The 737-nt window shown below is 51.2% G+C and overlaps 1 protein-coding gene across 1 annotated transcript in view; it reads right to left on the bottom strand.

Annotated features, from left to right (window-relative positions):
* LOC147617467 (cytochrome P450 90D2-like) overlaps nucleotides 1-266 on the bottom strand; it is a 25,826-nt gene extending 25,560 nt beyond the window's left edge. Inside the window, exon 1 of the mRNA XM_086775443.1 lies at nucleotides 1-266. This exon is cut by the window's left edge and continues 18 nt beyond it. Within this exon, the coding sequence (XP_086631569.1) occupies nucleotides 1-266 (266 nt within the window).
* Between the last annotated feature and the right edge of the window lie 471 nt (nucleotides 267-737).

Raw genomic sequence — 737 nt, 5'->3', positions numbered from 1 at the left:
AGGAATGGAGGCGGGGTGCCAATGGGGCAGCTATTGAAGAAGGCGAACTGCAGCGTTTCTCCGAGCAGAGGCAGGCCATGGCTCCCAGGGGGGAGCTTGTACAGAGCTGAGGACTGCTGATCACTCAAGCATTTCTTGTAATAGCGGAAGGCGGCAAGTGTCGGACCCAACACTATCAAAGACACTGCAAGAAAGCAAGGTTGAAGAAGAAGATGATGGGCATTGCGCTCAAGCTGCACTGCCTTGTTATCGATATGAGGGGCCATCTCCCTCTCGCAGCAAAACAATAATCTCGGAAAGTTATCGGCCCAATATCCGCTTTGACGAGCTATTCCTAGCCATCCTACCTACCTCGGCAACTCGCCTACTAGTTGCATTTGCGCGCCTGCAAATGCAAGGTAAGGACTGGTTCACACGCCCAGGGCTGAAGTGGAACCATGGAATGGCTGAACTGAGATTCGTCCATGATCCATCCCAGCTGCCACTTTTTTTTTTATTATATTGCGATCACTCAAGTCAATGGACCTCGCTCTAGGACATGGGATCGAAAGGCCTTTCAGGACCCCCCAAGGAGAGATAGGGCTTCATGTAAGGCTTGGGAAAGTTGGGTAGCGTTGGAGCTTATCTAAGGCTTGGAAAAGTTGGGATTTCTATCCAAGACCCATGGGCTTGGGAGGTAAAGGACCCCCATGCCGAACATGCTGCATCTATATAGGGATGAAGTACGTGTCAGAGGT

Source organism: Cibotium barometz, chromosome 36 (genome assembly GCF_041138505.1).
Source record: "Cibotium barometz isolate CiBa-2024 chromosome 36, ASM4113850v1, whole genome shotgun sequence".
Lineage (NCBI taxonomy): Eukaryota > Viridiplantae > Streptophyta > Polypodiopsida > Cyatheales > Cibotiaceae > Cibotium > Cibotium barometz.
Note: the sequence above shows the minus strand (reverse complement) of the source record. Positions and strands in the feature narration are given on the sequence as shown.